Raw genomic sequence first — 14,270 nt, forward strand, 5'->3', positions numbered from 1 at the left:
GTAACTTGGAAAATTCTAGGTGAACAAACTTGAGCATATGTCATAGTGATGTATTTGTACTTCCTTAATCTGCTATCATACTATTTGCCCCAAGAATAAATACTTTTAAATTAGCAGGCCTAGATAGCTTGTACTCATGAGTTACTAAAGAACTGAGATCTCTGGCCCAGTGGTTTTTGTTGTCAGTAGATTTTATACTACGTGGGGGAATTAAAATGTTAGTATCGTACAAAGTAATGCAAAAGAAATAGCAGAACGACCTGGGTAACTACAGATCAAAAGTTTGGGGTCGGTTAACTAGTCTCCTCTTAAGAGCAAAGTCAGTTTTGTCTGAGAATGTTCAAAATGCAATAATGGTCTGAGTGACAGTTCTCACATTCATATCACTTTGTCTTCTTTGATTTAATCCGGTATCAGCTTTCTCATAGTCTTGTAAGTAGCTAACTCCTTGTGGTATCAACCCATATTCCAGGAAACGATACAGGGAATCCTTGCCAAAGCTACTAACCCAGGCTACCTAAATGCCTGTTGTAAGTGTATCTGCTGCTGAAGTTGTGCAATTTCACTAGAGGTGTCTCCCATGACCATCGACTAGTGCTCTTTATTCACCGTCTACTCACCAGATGGATCAGTTCTCAAACAAGTTGAAAGTATTTCAGGATTTGATTTCAGTACTTGCCAAAGTGTTGTATATCCCACGGAGGGATAGTTGAAGAAAAGGAACGTAACCTCTGAGTAGCTGCAGCTCCTGTCTTAAAGAAGGATGTCTTTACATATTGGAGACTCTTAAAACCAAGAAGTGCAGTGGCATGCTCCTGAAACCATCTCTTCAGTGTCCATGGACGCAAAGCTGAGGGACCAGATGGTATCGTGTAGATACTAGCTTGAATAGCAATAAAAGTCTGGAGAACCAGTTCAGCCTAGCTTTATGGCTATAGTTGCTGAAGCTCTAACAAGTCTAGAACACATGATTCAGATTCTCTATAATCCTATTCACAGAGTTACAATGCTATATATAAACAAATAATTGTAAAGTTATCTCGCTGTTTAAAAAGGGGAAGTTCAGAAATGCCAGACAGGCAAGCAGTTCTTCTTATCCATCTGGCATTCTTGAGCAGGGAAGTATCAAAGGCATATGGTCAGGCTATTCTTCTATATCATTCTCAACAATCCTAAATTAAGCATAGTTGTACAAATTAAGCTGCTAACATAAATGACCAACAGTTACTGGAGGTTGGTTCATGATTTAATATCTCTGTAAAAAGGCTTTATTCCCATCATGGGTGAGACTGCCTACCAGCAAACAGCCTCACTGGCAAAATACCAAGAGCTGTGAAAGAAGAGCTTGCTGTTAAAATGGCGTTTTGGGTGGAACTAGAAGCATTCAGCATGATAGCTAGATACATAATAATTCCAGCCTTGCCAGTGAGATTAGTCAGGCTAATTGTACAGCATCGTAGGTGAAGTGCAAACAGCCACAGATTTACCTTTTGGGGATAATTAGCTACTGAACATATGGAGAGAGATAAGGTGTTGCATTGTCTGAAAGAGTAAATGTGGTCTTTGGCTTCCTGGAATTGTGTGTTCCAGCTCAAAAACCCCAACAACGCAGCAGTCCCCCTTCAGAAATGAGCCACAGCAGCTTCAGGCCCTTCCTAGCATTCTTAAAAGCAGTTTTTTCAGTGATGTTCTTCGGCTTTCTTCCTTAACGATTTCAAAACAAGGCCAGAAAACAGTGCTGATGGAACATTTAATGTTCCTGTAGATCTTTTTTGTTCTTCTGAATTTGACATCTCTTTTTTGCTTCAAAGGAGTTTTGAGTGGGATTATTTTGTATTGTGGATCTTTGAGCTAGTGGATGACATTACGTACGAGGAGATGCTAGGAAGCTGGGTTTATTCAGCATGGAGAGGAGAGGGCCGAGGGTGTGGAGGGTGGTTCTGCTTGCTGATTTCACCCACCTGAAGGGATGCTTTAAGAAAGGTGGAGTTAGACTCTTTTTGGAGGTACACAATGAAAGAATAAGAGGCAATGATCAAAAGTTATAGTGAGGGAAATTCCAGCTAGATATAAAGAAAAAATTATTTGCAACATGGATGGTCAAACACTGAAGCAGAGGCCTAGGGAGGCTGGGGACTTTCTATCCTTCAGTGGATTGAGTCTTGAAGAACCTGATACAAGTCTGAAGTTGGCCCTGCTCTTAGCAGGAGTTAGAATTAAACACGTTCACAGAATTCTTCCAACCGGAATGTAATTCCACATATCGTAATTCCACATTTGAGGGTGACAGAGCACTGGAACAGGTTGCCCAGAGAGGTTGTGGAGTCTCTGCCCTTGTTGATGCTCAAAAGCCATCTGGACACAATCCTGGGCAACGTGCTCTAGGTGTGTCTGCTCGAGCAGGAGGGTTGGACTAGGTGATCTCTGGAGGTCCCTTCCAACCTCAACCATTCTGTGATATTCTCCCCTACCATTTAGTGTGTTGTCTGGGTTTTGTAAATTTGAATGCCTCACCCTAGCAGAGTGTCTTTTTTTGCCTGCTCTCTATCCCATGGGATAGTCAAGTGAGAGCATGGTGTACTACAGGAAAATTAGTAGTGTTTCTGGCATCTTGCAGTACTGCAGCAGGTAGGACTTGAGAAGCCAGGCAGGTAAGGGCACCGAGATAGTGTTTGAGCTAAGGGGGAGAACTTTGGGGAGAACTGAATGTCTGGAAGCCAGACAAGTGATTTAATTGGCTTTTCACTTCACCTTGTACAGAGTAAACCAAAGACCATCACAGCAGCATTTTTTTTCTTACACTGGCTAGAACCGAACTATTAGGACTTCTCTGAAATCTTGTTTGGATATCTGCTTTATTTTGATGATACACTCTTTAAACATTTTAAATTTCATAACAGTTTGACTTTCACACTGTGTGCATTGCAACATGGTGTTTGCCAGGAAGCTTACTAGTAACGTTGAGAAGTTTAAGAGATTTGACAGTGGGTCGTCGTCTTCTGTTTTAGTGTTGCGTTTGTTTGTTTCAGGATCTTCTTGATCGCGTGGAAGCTTTCCAACAACATAGCCAAAAACTCCTCTCTGAAGAAATGCCTAGCGCTGCAGAACTTCAGGAGCTGTTAGATGTCAGCTTTGACTTTGATGTTGATCTTCCCCAACTCGCTGAACTGCGGATACGTCTGGAACAGGCGCGCTGGCTAGAGGATGTGCAGCTGGCTTCTTCAGACCACAACTCCCTTACTCTAGATGATATGAGGCGTCTTATAGATTCAGGTGTTGGATTGGCTCCCTACCCAGCAGTTGAGAAAGCAATGGCAAAGCTACAAGAGCTCCTTACTGTATCTGAACACTGGGATGACAAAGCCAGAAATCTGTTAAAGGCCAGGTAAAAGCTAAATCTTAGTGCTACCTCTTGCATTTGGGAACCTAAAACAAGCCATTGATGCATGATACTCGCCTGTGACCTTCTACTTTTTTTCCTGGTGGTATATGGTACACAGAGTCTCAACGATCCAATTAAAGGTAGTGTTGCATGAAAATTCTTAATATTAGATGACCATGCTGTTTGTATTTTGTTCAAGAGGGACGGGAAAAAGGAAGAGAGGGGGAGGTTTAAAAAATAATAATTCTTTTTTAATAATTAAAAAAAAAAGATAAAAGCAGCACGTGATGTATGTAGTCTCAGTATGTCAAACAATGCTTAAGAGCATTAAAAAAGCTGAGATATCAATTTAAACTGTTTGATTTGAGTAACGTTCCCCCAGGAACATGCCCTTTCATGGTAGTTCCATGAGCTGTTTAAGATGGAAATAGCTGCCCTTTTGTTGATCCACTTCACCATATGAAGGCAAATGCTTGTGCCATTCTGAAGGGAGCAGGATGGTTGGGGGATGAGAGACTGAGGGAAAGCAAGGCTGCTTCTTTAATCATCAGTGTTGAGCTGCAGTGCTTGTGGTGCTCCAGTATCACTGTGCAAGTCCTCCTTTTGTTACAAGGGAAAGGCTTTAAGACACCTCTTCCTTCCTTTTCACCTTCTTCATTCCTTCAGTGTCAGCAGTATGCGTGTCCAGATGGAGGTCATACAGCCGGCTATATACCACCAGGTGGTAAAACTTTTATTTTATGGACTATTTCTGACATTGAGGAGATTTGTCCAGGTCAGCTTGTGCAGGGAAGGAGGAAGTAAGCCAAATACGTCCTTATTGAGGAAGTGTTGTTCATTGGTTTAACCTTCTGATTTAAAAACTAAAAAGAGGAGGGAACACAGTCTACTTAAAGTTTAGAAAGGTGGCACAAATGTGTACGTCAGATGTCTTACTGCAGGCTTCCTAATATTTTTTCCAGCCTCATAATTACGAAAGCATTTGAGCATTTCTTACCCCTTAATAACAGCCGCGCTATTTTAAAATAGCAACTTCATAAAGCATAAAATTGGAATAAGCTTGGTTTTACCCTCCTGCTCCAAAATAAAGATGCGGTTGACTTTGTATCTTTTTAAAACATCAGAATCAAATTGTAAAATACAGAAAAGCCACCTCCCCCTTTTTGAACTTTCTAGCGTAGAATCTCTTAGCTGATACCGTTTCGGGGTTCAGTGTGCTTTTGTGAGAATCCAAGGGTCTGTCAAGAGAATTCAGTTCAAAAGTTAGTGAATGTTAAATTTCTCTTAAGCCCAAGTTTGTAAATATTTAGAAATACCACATCCCACCAGGCCATGTTTACTCTCTCTCTTTCTGTTGAATTTGCATTTTACTTTATCGAAAATAAAGAAAAAAATGTTATATAGAAAAGTATAACGGTTTTCTTAATGTTTTTAGTGTTTTCATTACGAGTCTTTCACAAGCAAGCACACATTACTCATGCAGTAGTTGTACAGTAAGCATCTCTAGTACTGGACAGAACTGTCTAGTACTGGACAGCATTTGGTGTCACCCTTTGATTTTAATAAGCCAAATTAGTGGAAGACCTCCGAGTACATAGCAGGGTCTTACATTCTGAAATGTTTTATTTGCATAGACCACGGCAGTCCCTGAGCAGTCTCGTAGCAGCAGTGAGAGAGATAGAGGAGATTCCAGCCTATCTCCCAAATGGTGTTGCACTGAAAGACACGGTACAGAAGGCCAAAGATTGGTTGCAAGAAGTGGAAGCGTTGCAGGTAGGTAAAACACGCTGCTTAGATTTCAGTGAGTGATACTAACTACTGTCAGATGAATGCTCTGTTGTGTCGCACTTAGTGCTTCAGTATCCTACTGAATTGAGGATACTTAATCTGTAACAACTATTGCCTTAGGTGTGGGGTAGTTAGACTCTGATGATACTTTTCTGTTTTGGGGCCCGATTTGTATCGCTGCACCTCTGCAATTAACTAATTGCAACAAATCTATACGTGAGCTATTAACAAACCTAAAGTTTAAAAAGTACAGTATTACAGAACTTTACCTTAAGGTAAGTTTTGCAGAGTCACTAGTAATAATGATCGTTTTACCTATTAATCACACTTTTACGTACCGTTCTGCAGCTGAAAGAAAAATACTATCTTTGTAGAATTCTTATAAAGATCAATTTCTTGTTAAATAAGGTTAAATGTTTTGCATGCTGGTAAAAGTCATTTTGCTAAGACTATTCAGCCACTGTCCTAACTTAAAGGAATGTTTCTTATTTTCAGACAGTGTTTTTTTTTTAATGACATTAGCGAGCTAAAGAACAACTATATTGTAAAAGATGATCATCACCTTGCTGCACTCCTATAACATACAGCATGGAGCAGGTGACACAATCAAAAGTTCTGCTTGTTGACTCAAGAATAAACAAATCCCCTAAAATGTTTAAAAATCACAGACGATATCTTCTCTCAGCCAATGTGTGCTTGGCTAAGCAAACTGTTTTCTTCCAGCATCTTCTCCAAAAATAGATCATCTTTTTCCTGAGCAGACAAGCGCGATGTCCTTGCATTTTCTCCAGTTTTGAACACACCTTTCTGGAGTGCGGCCAAAGCCATGCTGTACTGTATTGCAAGTGAGGTTTCACCAAGACCTGATATAAACTTAGTTGAAACACCTCTTCTGAGGCACCTTAGAATTGATTTACTGTTTCCACAGCTACATTGTAGTGATGTTTCAGATACCCTGTATTTAAGAGGTAGTCTCTCATTCGTCCCCTTCATCTCATCTCCCACCTCCTTCCTCCTTCTTTTTTTTTTTTTTTTTAAAACATATGAGGAGTTCCTGATTTATAGAGAAAATCCTGTTTCTGTTGCTCCAGTCCTAATGGATTAGGTGGTTCTCGTATAATATCCAATTGTCCTCTGTATTAACAGCATCTGCCAAGTTTGTTTCATTGCTTTATTACATTAGAATCAGTTCTTTTTTCTTTGTTGCCAAGATCGCTAATGAAATATTAAGGATGGTCAGTCTCAAGGCCATCCCTTGTTCTCTTGCTGTGTATCAGCCTTAAATTTGACAGATTAAAATACTTGCTACAAAATCTGTAATTTTGTAGTAGTTATGTCAGAAATGTGAGATGGAAATTACTGGGTTTCTTCTTCTTCCTTCCCTCTTCCCTCCCTCCCTCCCTCCCTTCCGTGTTTTGAGGTTTCTTCCAGTTTTGTATGATTTGCATTCTGAAATGTGTCTTCAAATGAGCTGAACGCTGATGGCAGAGAGAGAACATAAGAATCCTTTAAGAACAAAGATGTTTAAAAGTTTTCACTCTGGCAATTCTCACTTTTTTTTTCTCTGGGCAGTTTTCTTTGTGGATCCAGTTTCCTCTCATGTTTTTTTGCTTATTCTGCAGCTCAGTGGTAGCTTAATTCTCCTCTCTTCTCACTGCCTATATCCTCTCATGCGTTAGCAGTACTGTTCATGCAGCCAGATGCCATGCTAATTCAAGCCCAAGTGAGAAACTGTAGGCTAGATAGTCTCTCTGAAGTGCTTCACTGCTCAGTCTCACAAGTACTAGTGCAAGAGGCCCCGGGGGACTGCACAAATCAGGAAAGGGTGGGACTGTGACAGCCCTGCCTTAAAATTGTGGCGTAAGTTGACTATTATTTTCATGTTAGTTGTTCTCATATTTTCTCCATAAAGTCAACTCTGACCTGAGTTACTAATATTTTCAGGCCAATTTGACCTCTCCTGGGGTTCTTGCATTGGACTTTTAATAAAATCTTTTAAATGAAAGTGTATTGACTGAAAAATATTTTAGATGTCCTACCTTTTAAAATTTTGAAGGAACAAAATCCACGTAATACTAACTTTTATTTGAGGGTTATCTTGAGAGGGCTTAAGTGAATTGTTCTTGGCCTGCACTGATTTCTTATTTTGGATTCTGATATCCTGCCCACTGAATAAGGAAAAATGTGTCTGTATGTACTAAGTATCTTTGCTTCAAGTCTGTGAGTATTTTAGTTGTGACTTTTAGGATGTTCTTAGTATCTGTGCTTTTGAATTGTGCTTTGATTTTGAGGTTGTCCTGGATGAATCGTTCTTAAATTCAGTCCCAAATCACTACCTATTTTAGAAATTACCTCTCAGTCCTGCCTTACTGCTGGACTTCTTGTAACCATGTCACTTTAAATGAACAGAGGTTCCTTTCAGGGGACACCTTGGATACTTTGGATCGTTCCTTGCTCTTGGTGTGCCAGGGACTGAGTTAGATTTGCTTCTGGGTGTATTTCAAATTAATTTGATTTTGCACTGTGAATGGAAATTGTTAGATTAGTGGTTCGGTATATTGTTGGCAAATTTTTTAAATTGTCATTTGGTAAGTGTTTTCTTGTTAATTCTTGCATTAGTTTTGTCTGTTTGCTTAATGACTGGAGCGTGAAAAGCTCAAATGCCAAAAGAATGGGTACCAAAGTGACTGAAGTGTCCAAATAAACTGTATTTTTGCAAGCTCTACCTTCAGCTAATTTGAATGACTCGAGATTCATAGAGATGGTGCGTCTTACATACATGAAGCGTTTCTTAATTTGTAATCTGACAGGTTGGAGGACGTGTACCTGTGCTAGACACACTTGTGGAACTTGTCACAAGAGGTCGATCTATTCCAGTCCATCTGGACTATTTACCAAGGCTTGAGTCCTTGGTGTCAGAAGTTAAAGCGTGGAAGGAATGTGCAGCTAATACGTTTCTGTATGAGAACTCCCCTTACTCTCTTCTGGAGGTAAGAGATCTTGGCTTTGTAGATCATCATTCATACCATGGCAAAACCAAATCAGAGCTGTGGGTATTAACTCATGAGAGAGCTGTATTTTGACATTAAATATTAAATATATTTTCAAAATATTTTATGATCGTATTACTTATCTTAAATTTATTTCATTTTTATTAGACTGATCTATGCTTTTAATGTTTATTTTGAACGTTCTAAATGGTTAAGATTTAACTACACTTTCTATTTTTTTCTTAATCACTGGCTAATAAGAGAGAATCTTGTGCCACAGTCTGACACTTTTGATATGAATATAGGAATATTGACATATTTGTGTCACTGAATTTACTTTAGTGCATCGGGCTTTAGACTGCAGCAGCTCAAGCGTGGGTTCATATCCGATTCATCCACATCAGCTGTGGTGACAGCAAGGTCTTATGGCTGGGCTGTGATAAGGGTGAGACTGTAGCTGCTTTAGCTGGCCCTCTAAATCTGTTGCTGCATGTATGTCAACACCTGCAGTTCTTCAGCAATTAACGCTTTCTAGCCTGTGCTGAACTTTTGTTTTTTTTTTTTTTTTCCCCTCCCCCTTCAAGCCTAGTTTTCTCCCTCAGGAGAGACTGGGGAATGTAATACAGCCTGTGGAATCCTATACTGTTTTCCAAGGCTTGCAGCTTAAATAAAATAGAGGCTATTCAATGCATCAGCAGTTTCTGTATACCAGCAGTCTACATGAAACATGCAGGTGGTTGCAGTCTTTTCCACTTCGTGAAGTTGGTTTTTTAATCGTCCAGCTCTCCTCCTTTTCCAGATAACCTCCTCCACCCACCCCACCCCCCAAAACTTTGATGGGAAAAACTGCAGGAATCCTTGTTCTAAACAGTCATATGTGACTGTGTTAGGGCAGGATGAACGCGTTAAAAATGTTGCAGACAGTACTGCTTTTCTGTCCATTAGGTGTTATGTCCCCGATGTGATATTGGAATGTTGAATCTTAAAAGAAAGCAGAAGAAGTTAAAGGAGCCAATGCCAAGTGGAAAGAAAAAAAGCACTAAGCTAGAGAGTCTGAGTGACTTGGAAAGAGCTCTCTCTGAGAGCAAAGATACTGCATCGGCGGTATGTGATTTAAGTTTGTTTGTTTTTTGAACTGGAATTTCTTCTAAGTTGTTTTCCCTTTGGAACACTGGCTGTGTTTGCCTCTTGTGTGGGAGTGTTATCTTTCACTCTTCTTGCTCTGCTTTTCTTCAGAAGGACTTCTACAGCTGTGCTTTTCTGCCATGTTAAGACTTTTCCGAAACTCATTTAGTAGAAAAATTCTGTGTTGTCTTTGTGCATATGGTAATGTTAAGTTTGCAAGGCCATAGCCATAAGCACAGGAAAGTCAAAAACTGAGAGAGAGTATTTTCCCTCTCCATACTAAAACCTTAGTAAAGACAGTGTTTTCCCAAGTCTGATCCTTTCCCAGAGCTGATAACCCAGTGCCATTTATAATTGAAACAAATGCCATAAATAATTAAAGAAAATCTCATACATTATGAAGTCAGTAAAACGCTAGTTCTGCATGGAGCTAACTTGATCACCGTTTGATGGTAAGGTACTTCAGCCCAAAAGACCAAATTCACAGCCTCCACTACAGTCAGATTAAATGATGTCCCGTGAGGAGGTCTGTGGGACAGCAGTAGAGTGGTTTTGTAGGGTGTGAGCATAGTTAACCGTTACATGTGGGATGTTTCAATTCCGACCTGTGGTAACTACTTGAAACCCATATGTTAAAGTCTTAATTTCTGGCCTCTCTTCTCTGTAAATCCAGATTTAGAGACAAAGTACCTAGGAAAGCTGGAAGAGGAGAATGGTCCTAGGAATCATACACCCTCCTTCACTTTGACTAGATAATCCCTCTCGTTGGAAGTCGGGGTGTTGAGATTCACATAGACTTCAACCAGGAAAATAAATATATTTTACTGTGTGAGATTTTGCTTCTGACATGAGGGAAATAAAAATCTTATTTATAGTGGAATCTTTCTGGATGGTGTGTATACTTTTACAACCAAACATTATAGCTGCAATGCTTAGTAGCCTTGTTCATAAAATATTCTAGTATGCTGTGTACAAATCCCACATCTGCCCGCATTGAATGCATTTGTCTAATCTTTGCATAGCGTAGTTTTCTCTAGTCATTACATTTCAAAGCCACGATATGTGACGTAACCATTTTGTATATATGTTTATGCCTGTTACCCTGCATACTCTCCTGTATACGTTTGTTTTTATATATAAAATAAAACCATGGTGAATTTAATAGCTGCAGCTGCAGTTTATAGCCTTTATTAAAAACGGAGGTATATTGCTATCCTTAGTAGTGAACAGTACTGAAGATTCCTGAAAAAGAAACATGAGCAGATGTAAAAAGGGTGAACCACACATTCAGGAGTGAATTTCACTCAGTGCTTACAAACCCCAGATACATAGGTCAGCATATGACCATGTGCATTGGACTGTGCATGTAATGCAGATATAAGAGACACATTTGTATTCCTGAAAACTGCGGAGATGTGTTTTAAGATTAAAAAGAATCAGACGAGATATTTGAGAGGCTTGTTCATGCAGAAGCATCTGTAAGCCCTATCTGCTCTTAATTCAGAATGTAGTTGTTTTAACGCAGGTAATATTTTTGTAGTACGAAACGAGAAGGATTTGGAAAAAAGAGGAAGGGAGTAGCAAGATTATTTTTGCAAGGGAATCAGCTTTACATCTCTGGGCCTCATGAGACAACGGAAGAAAATTGTGAAGCCAGATCACTGTACATCCTCCTAACTGCTTCACTCCAACCATTCAAAGCTTTGAAGGGAGGCATGCAAGGGTGATGAACTCTTCAAACATTTGAAATACTTGCTAGCACATCTCAAGAGTGTGATTGTGCAGAGGTCACCGAGTTTCTAATGAGTGACGTTACTTTAGAAATAATCATCCAGAAATTACATCCTTTTTTTGAATTCCCTTGTAGATGGCTACGCTTGGGGAAGCCCGATTAAAGGAGATGGAAGCGTTGCGTTCTCTCCGAGCAGCAAATGAAGTAAAGGCGCTGTCTAATGAAGAGGATGCAGAAATGCGAGTCTGTCTATGCCAGAAAGAGCCGGCTGCTCCAATGATACAGTGTGAACTCTGCAGAGGGTTCTTTCATACCAGCTGTGTTTCAGTGCCCAACACTTTGCAGGGACCTCGTGTGTGGCTCTGTCCACACTGTCATCGATCAGAAAAGCCACCTTTAGAGAAAATCCTACCATTGCTGGCCTCCTTGCAGCGTATTCGTGTAAGGCTTCCTGAGGGGGATGCTTTACGGTATATGATAGAGAGAACTGTGAACTGGCAGCACAGAGCACAACAAATGTTATATTCAGGGAATCTAAAATTCATACAAGACAAAGTTGGCTCAGGATTATTGTACAACAGATGGCAAGCCACAGCAGGCCAATTGCCAGAGACAAATAAGGTAAGCCTGGGTTACTTAATGGATTTCCTGGTTGTGGGTGGTATGTGGTCAGCAAGAACAGTCTGTAACACCTCTCTGGTTTTTGGGTCTTGCTTAAGCCACTTAATTATTCATACAGCATCTGCATACCAATTCTGGCAAGGCAGATTGTTTATGTATTGCTTTACAGATATAAAGGATTAGGGTTCTGCCTTGTCAGTTAGCCAGGACATGTGTCCTCCAACAATAATGTAGTGTTCTCTTTCTGCTGGAGTTCTGAGAACAATTACTCCTACAGGGCCTATTTTCCCTTCTTCTCTTCCCAGTTCCTATTTTCTAACATGACACTACTAATGACAGAGTTGCTGAAGCTATTGTTTCTAAGAGTGCTCAATATTCAGTTAGTCTTTATATTCTTTACTTACAAGTATTTCGATGTAATCGTAAATGTTGAGAACTGGTAACAGAGGAAAAATGTTCATGCGCTACAAGCGTAGCTCACAGGTAAGATTGTTTTGAGCGGGGCGCCTTCATCCATTGCAGCTCCTTTTCCTTTTTCCTACAGTAAAACTCTCAGGCTAAATCTTGTGCTATTACTCCTCTAAGCTGCAAGGAGATGTGTTAGGTGTGATCTTGAGGGAGTTTCAGACTTCCTCAAGAAAAGAGATCTTTCAGCAAAAATGGCAGGGGAGTTGGGAACTGGGTTAAATATATCCTGAGATAATAAATGGAGGAAAAATATGAAATAACAGGTCTGTGCAGCATAAAGAATATAAAATGCCCCAAAGTGGAACGCTCTCCATGGCTTTCAGTTTTTGATTGAAACACCTTACTTCTGCTAGTCCAACCTTGTTAAATATAGTGTGTGCGTGTTTGTGTTTTCATGCTCAGTTATGTTAAAACAAAAAATGTGCCATGCATGCTTGAAGACATGTTGTAGCTGCTTGGTCCTTGGATAACTTGCCTGTACCAACTTGCTTGTGTAGGCCAAATTGTTCAAACAGGCAAGCCTAATTTTAGAAATTCAAATCTGTATTTAGGTACCTAAGAGAATGTCTCAGATGATTTAGGTTTGGAAGTATCTTTTTACTAGACCGACTAGTATACTTGAAAAAACTGGATAAGACTTTGCACATATAAGCTGATGTTTGGGTCAAAAATAGAAACAATAAGCTTCAAAGCTAAATACAGTATAGATAACTTAAGCAGTCTGTTATAACTGAGCAGCTTATTCACTTTGTGAATTAACTGTGCTGTTGATCTAGAGACAAAAAAAAACCCTTATTTTGTGCAGGGATAGCATAGATCTATCAGCATGGTACCACACAAATGCAACTGTAACTCCTGAGAGCTAAAAGCAGTATAACTCTTTTGTGTGGTCTATAACTGTTTTATGTGGTCAGGAGCTCATATTAGTAAAACCTGCTAAATCAAGGTAACTGTAGCAGTTCAAATATCCTTGTGACCACAGTTCCCAATTGAGAAGTTCTTGGGAAGCTCAGTGATGACTGCATGAGTCAGCTTGGGTCCCTCACTGGGCCTGAGCTAATAAGCCTTCCTGGAGCCAGTAATACTGAGGGCAGTTCAGAGATACCCTGCTGGAGGCAGCTCAGTAAAGGCTCTGAGCCAGAACTGAAGTCTAGGTGGACTCGGGCTTTTTTTTTGTCCTGTGAATCGAGTGTCTCAGCATCACTCTCATGTCCTGCAGCAGTCATGTTTTTCTTGTTATCCAGAGTAATTCAATCTCTCATTCCCCCAGAGAAACTCATAACAGTAACCACTGGAGTTGGGCTGCTTTGGCAGTAGGCGAAGTGAAGATGGGGAGCATTTAGCTGAGTTTGAAAAATTCAGTTGAAGAACAGCTGTGAGCAATTGATGAAAGCCAGATCTTGAAAGGGGCCCAGACACTTCAGTATTGAGATAGACAATATTTTGAAAAGCATATGGTGAGATTTTGACAAGTAGTTCAGGAATTTAGGGACCAGCTGCCATTGACCTTAGAATAGGCACCTACTATAGCTAAGCTTATTTAGATTGAGCTATTCTGAATACAGCAGATTGGGGTTAAACGGTTACCCACTATGCAGTCTACCTCCAGTTACTCATTCCCTCCCTTCTATGGGGAATTATCACCAACTCAGCTCTGCTGGTTTAGAGACTAACCTGATTGAAGAGATTACCTGAACCACTTGACAGAAGTGGATTGGAATGAAGGTGTTGATAATTTCTAGCAGGGGGGAAGAAAGTAAGGATAGCATGTGGAAACAAGTAGCTGATGACAGGCATTATATGGATATGCTGCAGCTGGAGTAATTCATCTGACTCTGTCTTATGTTTCAAAAGTGCCTTTCTGATGCTTTTTGAGTCCAAAACTGGCATTTGCTATCTTGCACTAGTAGCCTTTGCACAAATGAATGCACGTTTCACCGTTGGCATGTCTTCTGTGCGTGCTGATCTAACAAAATGCGCTTCAAAACAGTTTGGTGTGTCGTCAGATCAAGACAGATCATTTGGTGTGAGAAATCACTTTGTCGTCGTACAAAACAAAAGGAGGAAACTGTAGACTCTACACTGGGTCAGTTCTAGAGCCGAAGATCATGCTTCCACAAATAAATAAAGTGACTATGTGTTGTCTCTACTGTACTCTATAAGC

General features: G+C 40.1%; 1 protein-coding gene across 2 annotated transcripts in view; it reads left to right on the forward strand.

Annotated features, from left to right (window-relative positions):
- KDM5B (lysine demethylase 5B) overlaps positions 1-14,270 on the forward strand; it is a 68,767-nt gene that overhangs the window by 42,545 nt on the left and 11,952 nt on the right. For both annotated transcript variants that reach the window (XM_068918078.1, XM_009667368.2), the window contains exons 19-23: positions 3,030-3,385; positions 5,017-5,155; positions 7,981-8,160; positions 9,106-9,264; positions 11,153-11,638. In XM_068918078.1, the coding sequence (XP_068774179.1) occupies positions 3,030-3,385; positions 5,017-5,155; positions 7,981-8,160; positions 9,106-9,264; positions 11,153-11,638 (1,320 nt within the window). The remainder of the gene's footprint in view (positions 1-3,029; positions 3,386-5,016; positions 5,156-7,980; positions 8,161-9,105; positions 9,265-11,152; positions 11,639-14,270) is intronic.

Source organism: Struthio camelus, chromosome 24 (assembly GCF_040807025.1).
Source record: "Struthio camelus isolate bStrCam1 chromosome 24, bStrCam1.hap1, whole genome shotgun sequence".
In the NCBI taxonomy this organism is placed as follows: domain Eukaryota; kingdom Metazoa; phylum Chordata; class Aves; order Struthioniformes; family Struthionidae; genus Struthio; species Struthio camelus.